At 41.0% G+C, this 16,017-nt stretch overlaps 1 protein-coding gene across 7 annotated transcripts in view; it reads left to right on the plus strand.

The window, feature by feature from the left end:
• Positions 1–2,250: 2,250 nt before the first annotated feature.
• The window catches only part of DISP1 (dispatched RND transporter family member 1), a gene marked incomplete at its 3' end in the record, with an annotated part of 87,613 nt that continues 73,846 nt past the window's right edge, over positions 2,251–16,017 (plus strand). For 3 of the 7 annotated variants that reach the window (XM_082755540.1, XM_082755536.1, XM_082755539.1), the window contains exons 1-2: positions 6,117–6,207; positions 15,471–15,614. Coding sequence is in view for 1 of the 7 variants with exons in the window: in XM_082755535.1 (XP_082611661.1) it covers positions 7,804–7,835 (32 nt within the window). The other 4 variants (XM_082755537.1, XM_082755538.1, XM_082755542.1 and 1 more) reach the window with 4 other exon arrangements.

Genomic DNA, 16,017 nt, shown 5'->3' on the forward strand with positions numbered 1-16,017 from the left:
ATTAGTTACCAAGAACAGAATAACCAGCATTAAATAACTGTTATATATATACATATACACATAGACATAATTTGTGAGTGTTATTGATTTTAAATTATATAAAAGTTGTGTTCGAATGTAATGCTATAAAATAAATATATGAACAGATATATCTATGCATTTGATACATATGCATAGGTTATTAATTTATAACGATACTTTCTATCAGAGCCATCTTTCAGTTTCCAAAATACGTTAGTTATGGCAAATTGATCTGACGAGGAATCCCATTAGTCACTTCTTTTCTAAATTTGAACACTAGATGGCACTGGAAGACAGGAGCTGAGAAGTGTAAATTTTATTATTTCTTTAAATTTCTCGAGGTTCCTATACTTCAGTGGAGGCTCACTGTGGCATAAATAATATTCTGCAGATATATTTTGTGGGGAAAAAAAAAAAAAAAAAGGAAGGTGTCACATGAATTACAGAATCATACCAGATGACTGAGTAGTCACTTGAGCCTAGAGAAGAAATCAGCACAATTAGAGATTAAGTACCAGAATGAGGAATTAAGTGACAAGACCTGGCAGCAGGGTCCCTCTGGAGCAGGAGGGGCAGAGCTCTACTCTTCCACTTGTTCTTGCTGCTTCACAGGAAGATCTCTTCTTAAATTCACTTGCTCTTTCCCATTTACTGTTGCATTCCTGGCATGCTGCTTCAAGCCCGAGTCTCGACAGAGTTAAATATGTCAACTTTCACAGCATTTTTTGTCTGATCAAACGCAAGTTATTGGGCTGATACAGCAGATGTTGCTGGCATTTAGGATGAAATCTGAGCCAGAATGCAGAATTATAATGAGCCTTTAATAAAAACCATGTTGAGTGAAGAGGGAGAGGGAGGGAATTGGTGTCTCTGACTCAGGCTGCCAACCCTGACTCCCAAACCCTGGGTGTTTCACATGCTTCAGAGTGACCTTTGAAGAACCAATTATTCTCACAAAGGGATTAAACCCTAGCAGCCTGTTGTGTGCAAGGGATCAGTGCAGGTTTTCTAGTATTTTATTCTGGTCTTAAAAATCATGAATATGTAGCTTTACATAAACTGCAAAAGTAACCCCTCAAAGCTTAGGCAATACCATGTCTGCGAGTAAGAATGCAACTGTATTTCAGCCCATTCTGTGTGCTAAACGAGGAAAAGATCATTTTGGACAAAATGGGGCGTGATCATGCAATTAAAAACTAACACACATGTGCAAGGCAGCACAATTATGACTGTGACAAGCTTTTCCTGGGATTTCAGCACTTGATTTGCTTATCCAGATGTTCCTGGCTATGTGTAATTTCGTATACAATATTAGGTGGTGTTTGTGTGTGTGTTTTTGTTGTTTGCTTGTTTTGTTTTTGTGATTTTTTTTTTTTTGTTGTTGTTGTTGTTTCTGAAAGAGTACCTAGTGTGATACTGCAGGCCAGCTGTGGTGGGCTGAGAAGGGATTTGTGAAGATGAGTTATATCTGGAAGGAAACAGCCCTGTGGTTGTGGATTTGGCTGTTGGAGCCATGGCCAAGGTTTGCCCAAGCTAACCAAGGGTCTTCATCACAGCTTTTATATTCCTGCTCTTCCCGACATCTTTGGCATGTTCCCTATATCGCTATGGTGTGAAGGTCCCTCTGAGACCAACCCCAGTCTGGGTGACTTGATCTCATTTCTTTACTTGAAATTCCTCAGGAAGATCCCATGTTTTCAGATGGTAAAATTACATTCTTTTCCTCGTGGTAATTTTCTTACTGAAAAAGCATTCTTTTAACCCCTGGTATGACTTTCCATCTGTTTAGATCTCTGCTTAAAACTGTGAATATTATATCACACTGAAACACCCTTTCTTGGGAGAACATTAGAAAACAACCATTTGCGCACACCTTGCGGCACACTGTTCCTATTCGGGGCTTTACACTTCCACTCTGACAGGAAAACTCATGTCAGAACCACGTTCCTTCATTTTTATAGGTTTTGGGTAAGTACTTGAGGACAGCCCATGAACTGATCGACTCGCGGCCTATTTTTAATTTTATTTTTAATTGTATTTATTTTTCCTTGGGTCGCCGCGAACCCCAAACGGCCGAGAGCGCCGCATTCAAGATGGCGGCCGCCAGGCGCCGCGCTCAACATGGCTCCGCCCGCGGCCCCTTCTCCGTCCCCCCGCCCCGCGCCCGCCCCGCTGGCGGTGCCTTCCGTCCGTCCCATGGTAACTGCGCCACGGCCGAGACGCCGCGGAGCCCGCTAGCTTCCTGCCGCCACACCGGGCTCGGGCGGGGCGGCCGCGGCCGCCTCGGGGACCCCGCCGCGGGCAGCCCGCAGGTAGGCGCCGCCGCCGCCCTCTCCCCGCAGCGCGGAGGGTGAGGAAGGGAGCCCGCTGGGGCCGTGCCGGTAATGGCCGCGTCAGCTCCGCCGGCCCCCTCAGGCAGCCGGTAGAGCCGATTCTCTTCAGGAGCGGGGTGAGGAGCCGGCTGTAGTCACTTGAGGCGTGTTTGTGTTTTAAGTGACCGAGGGCTGTCCGGTCAGAACTCCCGGTAGCCTGTTGAGCAGCTGTGGGGCTGTGACAGGCGAACAAAAGAGCTGCCGTTGTTACAGACCTGCGGAACGGCAACGGGGAGCTGAGGGTCCAGAGCACCAACGGGCTTGGTGTTAAACCTGCTCGGCGCTAAATGTGCCAACTAGTAGAGCTGGAGGAGAAGTAGGGGGCAAGAAAAAAGTTGGGACTTCTGGATCTGCTTGAGAGAAGATCCTTAACCGGCCCAAGGGATGGGAGCCAGAAGCAGCTGTGGGAGACAGCCGAGGGGATAACTCCCCATTTGCAGGGGGGAAATGTGTATTGGGAAAGCATAAATACTTAAAATATCAGCATTTATAGGCTTTTGCTGTGCCTGTTTAAGTTTGCGGTAACTAAATTGTTGTCTGTAACAAACAGTGTTTATAAATGTTTACTCAAAGGAAAACATACAATAAATATAACTTGTTACTTCGGTTTTCCAGCAGCTGCAGCTCGTATTGAGAAGCTGCTGTGCTGATTGCTGAAGGTACACCTGAACTGAGATACGAATTAATAAGTTCAACCACCACCAACAAAAAGAAACTTGATGCTTTAGTAATTAACTTTAACTGGCAGCTTACCCAACACGGCAGCCTTTGCCCCAAGCATTCTGTTTAGGGGGAAAAACGTATGCCATGGTTGCTGTATTAGATATTCTAGAAATCGTTAAATAAAAGGCAAACCTGAATCGTACAGGAAGATATCCTGCTTCACAGTAACATCCTGGAGTAATAAAATGGCCTAATTTGATAATACTGTTATTTTGGGGCTAAAAGCTTAAATGTGTCGCATCAGTTAAAAGCGGGTGGATGTTGGAATTAAGGCCGGATACTGTAGTGCAAAATATGGAAGACCACATTAGGATCTGAGAGACTACAGCATAAATCAGGAAGCTTTTTTCCCTTTTGGAGCTATTGTCTGTACATAGGAAATAAAACGCGGCCATTGGATTTTTCTTTTTTTTAATCTGCCTTTGAAACTCACTAGAGCAGAATTAAGGCTGTTTCTGGGTTATAATTTGATAAACCACCAGTGGCTGTTCACCTGCACTGAGCCTGGAGGAGCGCCGTGCTGGTTTGGGCTTTCCTGTGGGTACACCAGTGACTTTGCCTTTTCTGGCTAATTAGTCGATGAGACGTGACTTCAGGAGGAAGCTTGCTTGTTCTTCATTTTAAAGCATTGCTGAGAAAGTAGTTATATTTTCCTTTAACTGACTTTTCTTTTTCCCTTACCTCTTCCTTCTGAATCTGCTACTGTTACCGATTCCTGATTTTGTTGGAAAAAGCCCTGTGAAGCTGTCTTTGACTGATCCGAGCATTACTGTAGCAGGAACAAAAGATGTTGATAGGGGGAGAGCAGTCCCAAAGGGCCCTGAGGAGAAAGAGATGGAATTCAGCTTAGTAGCCTCCAAAAAAATCTTGCCATAGAAGAGGTGAAAAATAAGACTATAAAAGAACAAAGGTAAAAAGAACATGTGAAAACACTTAGTTCTCATAATGTTACCCTTTCCCATGAGGAGGCTTTTTGAATGGCTTTCATAGTAATGTTTCTCATATGTTAGCCGTAGATTTGAGCAGTAAGCTTTACTTTTCCTCTAAGCCTTTAACAGAGATGACTGATTTATTAGCTTTGATAGAAGTGTAGAATTACCTTCAAACTTTGAAATACATAATAAGCACCTCAGATAATTAGCAAGCATGCTGCTATCTCTCTTCAAAGTGATCAATGGAATTAATTTGGTTTTGTAACCCTGGCTATTTTCTTGTTCAGTGACCATATGGTATTTCTGAGTTTAGTGTGGCTTCCTGTGAGGAGCTTTTACAAAGTCAGCTGTGCCTTGGTGTGAAGTGCAACAAAAATTAAACACTCTTGGAAGGTGTGAAAATTCTCTTTCTGATTTAAGAAAAAAAGAGGGATTTTTCTTCTGCCCTGAAAAAGCAGGTTGCTTTAACTGCTTGGTGTGAGAGTGGACTGTAGCCTCTAAATTATATGCTTGGTGAGACCATAATGCTAAAATAGCAAAAACTTTCAACTCCTGTGTGCTTGATGAAGAGATTTTTAATAAAAATAGCTACTGGTGGATTGATGTTTTGTTATAAACAAAATACTTTTTAGCTGTACTGTAAAAATGAAAGCTCTGTTACAGTAACTTACCTTTCTAAGGGGATCCCTTTTTAATAAGGTTTAATACACTGATCCTGCTGTTGCATGTCTTGATGTTGGTAGAACAGCAAATTTCCATCTGAATTTTTGAGTATTGCAGTAGTCAGAGGTGTGCGTTTATCTATCAAGTAACTTTTGAAACACTGGATTTGACAAATCAAGAGCTTCTGAGAAATGTTCTGGGTGTCAAAGAGTGTGATCCATCTGACTTGGTGAAAACTGGAGTGACAGAGAAGATGCCCTGGTTAGGAAAGCATGAGCTATGTGTTAAGAAACTTTTTAATAGTAAAAGGAGTGTTTGTTTTTTGTAGGCTATCCTCTGCTATCTGTGTGGCTTAGCTTTCTCTGTGGGAGATTCTCTAGCATGCAGTATTAACACAAATCACAGAATCATCGTCACAAGAATAAAGGTCTGTGGGGAGGGAAGATGGCATTGAGGAGAGACACAGGGAGAAGCCAATTGGCAGGAAGGCTGAAATTAAGTAGAAATAGATCTGAAAGAAGGGGAAGGCACCAGAATTGGTGCCTGTAAGGTGCCCGGTCTTGGGGATGGTGGTGGAGGTGACAGCAGGGGCATGCAGAGCCTGGTGCTGTGAGGGGAAACACAGCACCAGGTGTGGATCTGGGGGCCTTGTGGCATAGACAGGACACACCGTGTGGCCCAGGGCGAGAGGAACTGCATGGGTACCCCTGGAGCGGGGTGTCCTTGGTGGTGCAGAGCCTGGAGTGGTGGTTGCAGTGTGCTCAGCTTCCAAAAGCTGAGAATGAAATGCTTTCTGCCCCCTCTTCTCCTTCATCCCTCCACGTCTTTCTTTGGTAAAGGTGGAAAAACTTGCAATCTGGTAGACTGGTGGACTCAGCCTATGTCTGGAAATCATGTTAGCCTTCTGTTTTCAAGTCTCTGAAGAAAGGTCTTGCTGTGTATCTTAATCTATAGCACCAACTTGTTTTTGTAGAAACAGGCGAACACAGCATGATAAAACCATTTTTGTGCTGTCTCTGGCACGACATAATTCTTGTGCTTTGTAGCACAAATTAATAAAAATGACTGAATTAAGCCATAACTATTAGCAGATGGATACTGTGCTTTATTCTTCTGTAGTCTCCCCTTGATAATGATCTTGACATGCAGATAAATGGTAATGAGCTGGTTCTAGCTTTAATAGGAGGAAATGTATTCCTTGTCATCTGAAAACGTTTACGTTCCAAGATGAAGCCTGCATTCTAGGCAGTAGTGCCTTCTTGTGCAGAGCCTTGGCGTTCAGGAATTGAACTGCTGTTATTTCTGCATTGTTACAGAATTAAAGCTTTAGAGGGCCAGAGATTCTTATCTTTTACCTTTATGTGACTAAGGTTGGTCAAGGGCTGTAAACAGTCTTCTGTTTTAGACTTCCTGATATGTCTCTGCGCTGCTGCCATCCTTATGAAAGCATAAAGCGTGCCTGTTGGAGCTGTAGCAAGGAGTGAATCTCCAAGGCAGTAAGTCTTATTCCTACAACTAACACTGTGCTTGTTCCTTGCTTTTCAAAATTGTTGTGTTTACTTTTTTCCTGAGCATTTGAAGAGAATTGATGAGCATGACTTCAGGTTTGAATGTTCAAGTACAATATAATCATCTTCTGACTTGTACGTGTTTAATCAATTAGTGTTCTTTAAAAATATTTTGGAAATAATGACTAATGTAAGAAATTGATTCTTTCCATGCATATCTCTTTAAGGCATCTGAACCAGTGCCGCGTTAAACTGTATGTGTAGCATACACACTTTTCTACATTTTTAACTTAGGGACGATGCATTTTCCACTGTTATGTGTTGTTCAAGCTGCCTTTTGTGAAGTGCCTGTCTGCGATTAAATATTTATATACAGGATGGAGCATCAGTAGTGAGATTAGAGAAGATGTATTTTGTAAACATAAAATCTATTCTACCTGGAATGTGAGTGGAATGGTGCAGCTCAGATTTCAGTTGTGCTGCAGGGAGTGCTGGAACTGAAGCATTTTTTTGTGGGGCCTCATCTGTGCTCTTCTGAGTTACACACATTGCTGTTAACTGTAAGATATTGCGGGTGCTTGATGCCTACAGATGGAAATGAAGATAAGTTCACTCCGAAGATAGTGAAGACTTAAAGTGAGCCCAAAAATCCTAAGATTTTTTTTCACATTTCTGTTGTCTGAAAGCAGTTACTTTGCTCAGAAATGTGGCTGATGGGAGCCATTTCTGAAGGTAAAAATAGTTAATGTCGAAACACCCATGTTGGGCAACAGTTTTTGGAGTTGAACGAGAACTTGGCGAAGTGCGTTACCTTTGGGTGGAAGGAAGGAGGGTGATTTTGAGAACTAAGAGTAATTAAAGATTCTTGTGGTTACGATGTTTTGAGCTTAGAAAACTTCATAGTGCTGTGTCACATAATTCGAATACGTAAGTTAAAATATTTTAATATGTATGCTGTTTAAAACAATTATTTAAAGCTGAAGGGAGTTTTTCTTCTAGGAATAAACTTTACCCTAGTCTGAAACATGTGTTCTCACTTATTGTCAATAGTTTCTTTTAATACCATAAAAAAACCTCCAGCAGGTATTGCAAGAATTCAGTAACTTAATCTGAACTCTTTGAAGTTAAATCATGTGAACTGTATGTCATGCTGATACCCTTATAAAAACATAATAGAATTAAGAGCAATTAAAAGTAGAATTATTAACGTAGGTTAGAAGTCACTTTTGTAAAAGTGAAGTCTGAGGCCCTAAAAATACAAGTTTTGTAGACCTGAATTAGTTGTCATGTAAGTTTTTGACAGTGAAAGTGTACAGTGGGTGGGAGAAAAAAGGAGGGTTTGCCTCAAGGGAAACAGTATAGTGTTAGCAAATACATCATTGGGTGATGTTTATACATAAAGGCTGGTGAAGAAGGCAGTGTAGTGGTCAGCCAGGCCCTGTAACTCTCTTTCCAGGACTACTGCTGACCGGCTGCATCAGTGAGCTGTCTTTCTCTGCTTAATCTGCTGGGAGGCAAAGCCAGTTTAAGATCCCTGTGAACGCAGGACTTTGGCAACTTGTTCTCTGTCTGAAAGTGGTAGAGATGGCATCAGTGGGAAAACAATTACTCGCTTTGTGAGTAGTGCTGCCGAGTTATGACTAAGTATATTGATTTGCCTAGCCAACACAAACTCCAGACAGATTTTTTTTTCCTGTGGCCTTTCCACAAGAGGGTCACGTGGCTGTTTGTTATTGCCTTCAATGCTAAGCTGTACAAACCTAAGTGCTTTATGGTGAAACAGAGGGGTTTTAAAACATTTTTTTGGAAACAGATTTTCATTACCAAAGTGTAAAGAAGGTGAATGGTTGTACAGACTTGGTCCTCAACTTTTTAAAATCTCTTACTTTGCAGAAGCTCTACCTTCTGTCGCAGCTTCACTGATAATGTATGCATACAGAGATTATTGACTTTCAGAAATAAATGAACTTTTCTCTTTATCTACACAGGAGAGGCCAGCTTCTGTTTGCTTGCGTCAAACATTATTTTTATTGAATTGGCGTCTTTTCCTCTAACACCCAAAGGCTATTTGAATATATTGTTCTAAGTTCCTTGCTGTGTTCCAAACTTAGGCTGCTAAATCTGTGAAGAACATAACTTGAAGCTGTAATAGTGGGATTATGAGATTCTGAGGCTTCTTCCTATTTTTGAGGCCTGCCAAAAATTGAGCTTCAGCTTGTCTACCTTACCTTTCAGTATTGCCCTCCCTTTGAGAGAAGCGATAGGCAGTCACTACCTTAGTGTCAGAGCTTCTGAGTTGAAATGTAGCAAACTGGAAATAGTGGGTCTGAATGAGAGCCCAAAGCGAATATGCCATTTTGTGCTTCAAGGCTTAAAGCAAGCTTTTTTTGTGAATGCTGTTAAGAGAATATTCTGTGTTATCTCCTTTGCCTTCCCTGGGAGTATGTATTTGTATTTTTGTTACAGACTTTCTGCGTTGTTACAGCTCTAACTAATCAGAAAGACCAGGGCAGAGTAGAAAACAAATAATAGTAAGCAAAAAGACTGAACAAAGTAAATATTTATGTTGGTAGTTCTTAATAAGAAGTATTCATTTATGTATGAGCTGCTGCTGGATAGTCTCTGGCAATTGCCTCTTTAGTGTGATAAAACATGGGCAAAAGGCAGCACCTGTGTTTATTAGAGGGGGCGGGACAGGTTGGGTGATGGAACTGATTCAGCCACTTTGTGCCACTGCATAAGTTCTTCTTTCTCACTGCTATCTTGTATTTCGGTGAACTTAAGACTTGTGTAGACTAGCTTGCTGGGTCTCTTATCTATAATTTGAAAGTCAGGTAGTTGTAGATACGGCTGCCACGTGCAACAGCTGCGCTCTTACTGCGGGTAGTGCTGTGGGTTGTGATGACAGTGCTTGTTGGGAAGTACAAATCAGAAACTTCTGCAATAGCATGCATCCCAGAAGTGTGGTCTTGCTTCCTTCTTTGCAGATTCTTGATGCTGAGAGGCTCATGGCTGAAGACCACACAATTTTCTAAGATGGCAAAAAATTACCTGCTTTGGTTATCTTTATCGTTCACAAGTTGAATGAACTCTACACGTGGTCAGATGTACACAAGAGTGATCAGTGCGGCTTAACCAGAACAAGAGGCAAAACCATGTCATTTAGTGTTCGTGAACTACTTAGTGACCAGTCAGATCACTTCTGTCTAACATAAGGCTTTGTTTTCCCAGTTTACCACACTGGACTATTGATAACTTGAATATAAGATGGTGCTGGATGTTTACTGTTAAATTAGGGAGCAGACAACCAATAGCAGAGCTGAGTGGTGCAAGTATTTGAAGAAATGATTTGTTTGCAACCTTTTTGGAAAAGGTTAGCTTGGGTGAACTATTTCTTTCATCCAAAAAAAATACATTTATCATGTTTTCATGCTGTAATGGAAGTACAGATTTTTTCACTATAAACTTGATTAAGAGCACATGTTGGCTGAGGTCATAGCTCTGACACAGAGGTAAAGACAAGTTAATTTTAAAATCAAGATTAAAAGGTCATTGTGGTTAAATTATAGAGATGCATGATACAAAGGCATTATTCTGTACAACACCTCAAACTAAGCTATTTACACTCGTGTGCTGTGTCTTCAGGAAGTGTTCTTCTATGGGCTGTCTCTATCTGTTTGCCGTATTTGGTACCCAGGACATCATCTTCAGTGTACTGCAGTTCAAGGGCACGAGGCAGTGTACTTCTAGAACAGTTTATTTCATGGCACGAGCAATAAGGAAGCGGCCTGCTGTAAGCTTACTGGGGTAAACTGCAATTATACCTTTCTCCAGAAACAGAAGTATGAAATTTCCTCAGATAAGGAAAATAGTGAAAAACACTTACAAAAGTGCTTATCTGAAAAGGGAGAGAAATTCAGCCAAGGTTATTTTGCTTCACCTGGCTCTCAGCTGCAGAGACGTATTAGTTTCCATATAGACAGGTGGAATTCCTTCCAGAGGGGTGGGATAAAGAAAAAAAGAAAAAGTACCTGCATCGAAGGAGATGGCCAAGAACTGCCAGGGAATGGGAGACTATTTGTGAAAACACTGAAATAAATATTAACTATTTTATAAGCTTTTTTTTTTGAGGGGGTATGGGGAGTACAAAGGCAGTAAATGAATATAAATGTGGATTTTTCTCAAAACCAAATTGTCAAGCAGTCAAATCTCCTTCCCTAATATGCTATCAAATCTTGTAGCTTTGGGAGAAACTAATGTGTTTTTAGTTTAATGAGGCTATTCTAATGATATTACCTACACGAAAAAGCAGGGAGGTGTTTCTCTAAGTACTGTGAAGTTGGTGGAAAACTTTCAATAGTTCCATAGATCAATGTCAGCCCAGAAGGTTGTCTAGACTAAACGGCCTCTGCAGGGTTCTGTCACCAATTTTGACTTAAGTGAAAAGTTAAGGCTTTTATAGCTTTAGCAGCAGATGATGCCAAGCTGGGGGTCTCTGCCTGTGTATTGGAAAACATTTAGGGTTCATAATGATTTGAAGAAGCTTGAAAAGTAGTCTGGGGAGGAATATGCCTTTCAGATAAAACGGAGAACCTTGAATCTTGTCCTTATTGATGATCTCCATACAACTAGACAGTGGAAGAATGAGTTCTATGCAAAGGGTCTGGGGAATGTTGCAATTAAACTGGATGTGATTCTGTGACCATAAATGTTTCAAGTAAAGCCAGGTATACTGTAATACGTAAGCAGGGTAACTATAAATGATGTGACAGTTCTTCACTCGGAGTTGAGGCATTTTACCTCAGAAAAAGCTAGTTTGTTCTCTTTACTTGCTTCTATACTCTAGAAGTAGTCTTGAAAAATATTTTTTGTTTTAAAAAAATTAGAACAGTTTCTTTTCTATAACAGGAGGCTATAGGAAAAAGTTGTGTTCAACTGAGATATTAAAAAAAAAAAGTATTCACTATAGTCATTGTGAAGATTTGAACCATCAGTAATGAGTTTAAACTGCAACAAAGATGTGTAAATGGATACTAGAAAAAAAGTGAATCATTGGAACAGATTGGTACGGGAGGCTATGTTATTTCCATTTGTAAAGTGCCTTTCAAGGCATGGATTAACTATGTCTAGACCATGCTTTTCTAATCCCATTTTGAGAGCATGGATTAGCTGATTTATTGAACTTTTTTCCAACCTTTATTTTATAGCCCTAGAAAATCCTGGCTAGTTTCTAGAAAGCTGGGGCATACAAATTAAAAAGGTATCCAAGCGGTTAATAGCACTGGGTCTGTATTAATCATTTTCTTATTTTGTGCTAATGCGTCTTGCTATCAAAATAGCACATCTGTACTCCCTCATTTCTACTCCCTACCCTTCAAAGAAAGTAATATTGCATAATGGGGAAAATACGTTTATGTATCTTCTGGCTCATTTCCACTTAATGACTGTAAATATCAAATTGATATGCTGAGTGCGTGTACCTGTGGCTACAGACTTCCAGAAAAATGTCTTCAACTTCATACAGAATTTTGGGGATAAGGCAGAAATTACACTCTTCAAACCCTATAGTAAGTTTGATCCCAAACTCAGATTTCAGACTGCATTACTCAGTTAAAATCGAGATATAAAACAAAAAACATTCCCTCATTAGCAGATGCCAGCCTTTATCTTGCATGTGCTTCTTCTTAGAATTAGCAATTACGGTGCACAAATAAGGGGCAGTGCAGCCTGGCACCAGAAATTGGGGCATAGGAGACAGAGCTGTCAGCATCGGCATCTTCATCTTAGATACGGCGTTGAATTATGATTTGCTGAAGGGCATGTTTAATTCCTGGCCCTGCTTTCCACGCAAAGAATGTAGTGCTCTAAGGATTAATTTTTCTCTGTAGCTACAGGTATGAAAATTCTTCAGATACGTATCTCTTTGCATTAAAAGCTAGTATGTAAGCTCAAAGGTTTTTTCGTTCTTGGATTCTTAAGTTGTTTGAATTCGTCCGTTATGGTGTTTTTGGGTTAAAGAAGAACTAGTTAAAATTCTAGTAGCTTAAAAATATCCATCACAGTAGAGTTACTGTTCATATTTCCCCTAATCTTTGTATATGGAAAATGCTGCCTGTTTTCTCCTTTCGCTCTGTTCTTCCCCACTACTGCTAAAGATAGCTCCTTTCTCAAAGAGTTCAACTGTATGTTAGTGGCTTGATTTCGTTCAAGATTTATAAGGGTATAGAAAGCTTACAGAATGTAAGTCTTATTGGAATCCCAGTTCTATTATATTGCCTAGCCTTCTTTGGTTGTATCTGTATGAACTGATGCCACTTGTAGCAAGAAAAAAAAAACAAAAATTTCCTATGTTTTTTTTTTTTTTAAATTTGAACTTCGTTAAGAGGCTTGGGGACGTGCTGGTATGACTTAATGCTACTTAGACAAACCAGTAGTGTTGAAGAAAGAGAGGGTGTGGGGGGTCTTTAGGGCAATGAAATAGCTTTCTAAAACTGGTAGCGTCAGACTGAAATCCCTGTGGGCTTCTTTCTGCAGGTGTGGGTTTTAAGTTAGGTCTCCGCTGACATTTGCATTCAAATTTATTATTACAGTGTCACCCTACGGGGTTTATAATTCCTTCAGTGTATTGTGTGTGAAAGAACTGGCATCATTTTTTAAAAGGTTATGTTGAAGTCTGGTTTCCACAGCACAGGTTGCCATGGATATGTCAGGATCTTAATGTTTGTTTACAGAGGAATGAAGGGGAGAAGGTTTGTGCTAGCTGTTCTCAAATTAGTGTTCTGCGTCTGAATGATGCCATTCTCACTGGGAGTTAACTGGATGGTGAACGTAAGTTCTGTCTACTTGAAAAATAGATTAAGTTCACTCTGGAATGAGTTAATGCAGAGAGGTCCACGTGTGTATCTTCATTTTGTACTAGCTTTTTTGTTGTCCAGGTGTGTGTCTAGGTTGCTTCTTTGCTCTGCAGTAAAATAAGCGTAGTCGTGTGTCCTGTGGTACTTTGGAGGCATGTCAATTAGTATTTAAATAAGTAGACAACGTACGTGCAGAGCCCAGGAACTAAGGAATGCAGCGTTGCCACTGCAAAACCTGCAGGGCTTTATGCATCTTCATGAAGCAAGGGAAGGCCTAAGTCTTCCTGTGATCTGGGAAAAGGGGGTGGTGACTTCTGTCTGGCTAACAGCTGGCATAACAAGAGAATTGAACCATAAATCTGCTGCATACGTAGATTAAATGCCTGGGAGAGCCTTCTTGCATAACACAACACTCAAAGTATGTTTCGGGTCTATTCTTTGCCTTTTAAACCATCTGCTTAGCTTCTTCCTAGCTCTCACTTTACTTTTCTCCTCTTCCAAAATAAGTATGACAAAGACGAATGTGTTCATGCAAGCACTCAGATCTTGATTCAGAGACTGGTGTGCTGACTTTCAAGCCCATGCAAACTACCTGCACAGCCTGCCAGACCCTGCTATTACGTACCCACCAAGAAAAGTGCGTGTTTAACAAAGGAGCCAAATAGTAACTCGCTCATCTCCCAGGTCACGCTGGAAGAGACGTAGGGAGAAATGTTTGAAAGCTGAAGGAAATAAACCTCATCTTTGTTATAGTGAAGATACGAGTAGACTAAATACTGCTAATGTCTTATTCTAAGCTGTACAGTCCTTAAGGACAAGGCTAACAACTCCTACAGGACACATGGTTAGTTTCCTTGTCAGAAGAAGCTGGAAGAGAAGCCGAAAGTCAAGAGGCAACATAGTGGAAAAGAGTGAAAAGGTGAATGTCATGTGAAAAGTGAAAGAAGAATAAGGAGGAAAAACATATTAAAGAAGCAGCCCCATAAAAGATAGTTGACTGTGTTAATGAGGCAAATAATTAACTGCAGTTTTCTTGGTAAAATTGAGCCCTGTGTGCATGTCAAGATAAACGTATTGTTTTGGAACTCCACTGTTGTGATGGCTTTGTCCCATCCCTCTTTGTAGGCAAAGGAAAGTTTCTTTACAGGGAGAAGCTTGGGCATGATCTCGTGTCACAAGCGTAGCACAGTGCTGAGTACCAGTTGCTTCCCACGCCTAGTGCAGTTCTTCTCTTAGCCAAATATCCAGTCACTAGTGCATGGGGAAAGCTTTATTTCACAGAGCAGCGAGGCAAAATGTAGTCCAGTTTTCTTGGACAAAGCTCAACTTCTTTGGGAAGACAGTGAATATGAATTGGAAGAGCCCTTATTAGACGTATAGGATTAAATGAAGGTACTATAGTAATTATTGGAATTACTGAGAAATGCAGCTTCCCGGCTTTGCATTTTCATTCAAGTTCATTCAATTCAGCAAGATGTTTTAAAATAGGAGATTTTTGCTTTGTGCAGTCCATGCTTATTTCATGATACTAAGCTGTAGCTCAGCAATACCAACTATCTGCTGCTAATCATCAGTGACCAAATGCTCCTGGGTTGGTCTGCTTCTCTGGCTGTTCCATTTCAAGCCGCTGTCCAATTTCAAGCCTCTTCTCCAAGTAGATTTCTAGATAAGTGTCTTTTTTTTTTTTTTTTTTTTTTTGGATTATCCTATGTGTCTGTCTTTGATACTTGGAAATAGTGCTATGGTGAGAAAAGCCACTTGGGCTAGTGACAGGGGAAGAAAACCCCAAGACCTATGTACATCTGTTGGATTACCTCATTTTGCATCAGTCCTCTTGGCCAGACCCAACAGCTGGCTCGCTTCCAAAGCCAATGCTACCAGCCATCAGGATCCTTTTCAGCCTTGAGAAGAGAAGACTGAGAGGGGATCTTATTGATGTTTACAAATACCTTAAGTGTGGGAGACAGAGGGATTTGGCCAACCTCTTTTCAGTGGTTTATGGGGACAGGACAAGGGGCAATGGCCACAAAGTGGAGCCCAGGAAGTTCTGCACCAACATGCAAAAGAACTTCTTCACGGTGAGGGTGACAGAGCACTGGGACAGGCTGCCCAGGGAGGTTGTGGAGTCTCCTTCTCTGGAGATATTCAAGGCCTGTCTGGACGCCTACCTGGGCAGCCTGCTCTGAGGAACCTGCTTTGGCAGGGGGGTTGGACCCGATGATTTCTTGAGATCCCTTCCAACCCCTACAGTTCTGTGATTCTGTGATTATGAATGTTCATGGAGCAAAGCCTATGAAATGCTTTCAGATTTCCTTTAATGTGTGGTGAGAAGCCTCAGATGCACAGTCAAGCAAAAAATATGAAATGCTAACTCAGTGTTTGTTTCTTATTGCAAAGGGGTGACAGCTCCTGTGACGGTGTCGATATGAAGGAGGTTGAGCAGCCACCGTGTTCCTAAGCTGGACTTCTCTCCGTATTACCACCGTTGGGCAGCTCAAGTGATACGACACTTTAAACCAACTACTGAGGGAGATAAAAGAGGTAAAAGGAGAATGACAAATCTATGGAAACTATTGAGTTTTGCTTCACTGGGGAAGACTTAATTGTTACCCTTTTTTCCCTTCTTACATTGTGTTCACAAATTTCTCGTGTGAAAAATAGGCTTTTTCTATGAGGCATAAAATTCAGTGTGAAAATTGTGAATTTGAGACTTCATTCTTCAATATTGTTGATGCTCAGTAATCTGCTTTTGATGCAATTATTTTACTACAGAAATGGATGAATGTGGATAGCTGTTCAGTACATTTTTTTTTTGAGAAGTTGGTCCCAAAGAATAGGCTAAGATTAAAACTTCAGTTCCAAGTTTCCTGTCTGTGGAGAGAGGGTGTGACAGCCTTCTGGAAGCTGGGGTAGGGCGCCGGGAGGCGGGTGTTCCTTCTAAGGA

This window comes from Aythya marila, assembly GCF_965140915.1.
Source record: "Aythya marila genome assembly, chromosome: 3".
NCBI classification, from domain to species: Eukaryota; Metazoa; Chordata; class Aves; order Anseriformes; family Anatidae; genus Aythya; species Aythya marila.